This window comes from Homarus americanus, unplaced genomic scaffold, assembly GCF_018991925.1.
Source record: "Homarus americanus isolate GMGI-L3 unplaced genomic scaffold, GMGI_Hamer_2.0 scaffold41830, whole genome shotgun sequence".
Lineage (NCBI taxonomy): Eukaryota > Metazoa > Arthropoda > Malacostraca > Decapoda > Nephropidae > Homarus > Homarus americanus.
Window position 1 is genome coordinate 8,723 of NW_024749379.1, and position 2,411 is coordinate 11,133.

General features: G+C 51.5%; 1 protein-coding gene across 1 annotated transcript; it reads right to left on the reverse strand.

Annotated features, from left to right (window-relative positions):
- Window positions 1–826: 826 nt before the first annotated feature.
- LOC121853358 (uncharacterized protein DDB_G0287625-like) lies at window positions 827–1,291 on the reverse strand (the record flags this gene model as incomplete). Its single annotated transcript, XM_042347429.1, has 1 exon — window positions 827–1,291. A coding segment is annotated over one exon (465 nt), but the record flags the coding sequence as incomplete, so codon positions are not given.
- Between the last annotated feature and the right edge of the window lie 1,120 nt (window positions 1,292–2,411).

The window sequence follows — 2,411 nt, forward strand, 5'->3', positions numbered from 1 at the left end:
AGCACCACCCACACACCAGCCCCTCAGCACCACCACACACCCAGCCTCAGCACCACCACACACCAGCCCTCAGCACCAACACACCCAGCCCCTCAGCACCACCACACACCAGCCTCAGCACCACCACACACCAGCCCTCAGCACCACCACACACCCAGCCCTCAGCACCACCACACACCAGCCTCAGCACCACTCACACACCAGCCTCAGCACCACCACACACCAGCCCTCAGCACTCTAAGTAAGAGAGCCGAATGAATCTATAACACCTAAACTTTATTCACCACCAGAAAGGAATTACCAGTAGCCGAGTCATTAAAAAAGGTCTTTGATCGCAATTGACGCTATTCCAGGTAGACATCCTTAAAAAAGTATTAGATGTAAATACCTCATGTTATCCACTACCCACCATCCGCCCACACCCATTATCCCCGCCCATTTGACATCGCCCACTCTCACCACCTATCCCTCAACCCATCTCTATCCACTGCTATACCCACTATCCCCACTCATCATGCCCGCCCCACACCTAAACCCGCCCTCTCCGCCCGCCCGCCCACACTGTTACCCTGTTCACACCCACCAAACACCACCACCTACTGCATCATCTTTCGAAACATTTCACCCATTCTCACCTACTTTGCCCTTTCGTCACCACACCCCGCCTAACTCCGCCCATTTTGCCCCGTTACACCGTCAACTCCCACCCTCCTCCACACACGGGCGGGCGGGCGGGCGGGCGGCGGAGAGCATAACGTCGGCTCCGGCAACCATTATATTAACGAGGAGTACGACCGGAACCTTGGCCAGGCTGTTGTCTGCTGTGTTATGGAGGCTGTTGTCTGCTGTGTTGGAGCTGCTGTCTGCTGTGTTTGGAGCTGTTGTCTGCTGTGTTGAGCTGCTGTGTTGAGCTGTTGTCTGCTGTGTTAGGGTTATTGGCTGTTGTGTTATGGGGGTTGTTGTCTGCTGTGTTATGGAGGCTGTTGTCTGCTGTGTTATGGAGGCTGTTGTCTGCTGTGTTTGGAGTGCTGTTCGCTGTGTTGGAGCTGCTGTCTGCTGTGTTAGGGGTTATTGGCTGTTGTGTTATGGGGGTTGTTGTCTGCTGTTTTGGGGGAGGCTGCTGTCTGCTAGAGCTGTTGCCGTCTTGCTGGTTATGGGGGCTGTTGTCTGTTGAGTTATCGGGGTTGTTGTCTGCCGTTTTAAGGAGGCTGCTGTCTGCTGGTGTTATAGAGGCTGCTGGTTCATACTGTGTTATGGAGGCTGCTGTCTGCTGTGCTATGGGGGCTGTTGGCTGCGGTTTTAATGAGGTTGCTGTCTGATGTGTTAGGAAGCCTCTGTCTGCTGTGTTTTGGGCTGCTTACCAGATAAATCGTCCAGGTACTGTGTCGGGGGGTCGTCTGCTGTGCTGCAGCTGCTTGAGCCGGATAACCCAGTTGGCCTCGTGTTTGTATTGCCTACTGTTGCTGAGGCCGGTGATCGCTCCGGCTCAACCTGTGCTTACCACAGGCGCCCACCACCCAAATGAACACACCTACGGGGACGGGAGGGGGGGGCTGAGCGGGCTAGGGGGTGCTGGAGGGGCCAGGTGGGTGGGGTGCTGGAGGGGGCTGGACGGGTTGTGGGGTGCTGGGAGGGGCTGAGCGGGCTGGGGTGCTGGGAGGCTGAGCAGGTTGTGGGGTGCTGAGGGGTCTGAGCGGGCTGGGGTGCTGGGGGGGGCCTGGTGGCGCACGGGAGTGGATGAAGGAACACAACATTCCTACAGACAGAATCCACAACACACAGTGGAGGAGGCAGTGAACTATAAATACAGTGGTCACATATGCACATCACAATATACATTCTAGGTATATTGCACATTGTGTTGCAGAGATGAAAATTGCACATTATGAGTTTGCAATGATGAAAAATACAAGTGAGAAGTTGAAGAAATATGCACATTATATGTTGCAAAGCTGAAAAATAAAAACCAAATATGTTAAACAAAAAAAAATCTGAGTATTGCATGGATAATAATAATGTAATTCAGTGAATAACACCATTTTTTCACTCCCTACAATGTACAGAGGCCAAGGAGAAAGGCAAATACAGGCTAAAAATATAAAGTGCCTAAATCACATCCTACCCATTGTGAACGAGTCGTTTATCAAACATTCAGGTGGCAGTATTATAAACAGTGTCTCAGAAATATGTCTACACACTGCCTTACAGGTTATCGGGAAGGCGTCAATGTTTGTAGTACAACAGCAACATTGTCCTCACGTGTTGAAGTGTGAGGTCTCCTATAAGTGAAGACAATGTTGTTGCTGTAATATGAACACTCACGAGATCACCATGATGATCTCATAAGGTAGTGTGCAAAGTGTACTAATTCTCTGAGACACCACACTATGTACCGGCTGACTTCTGAGACA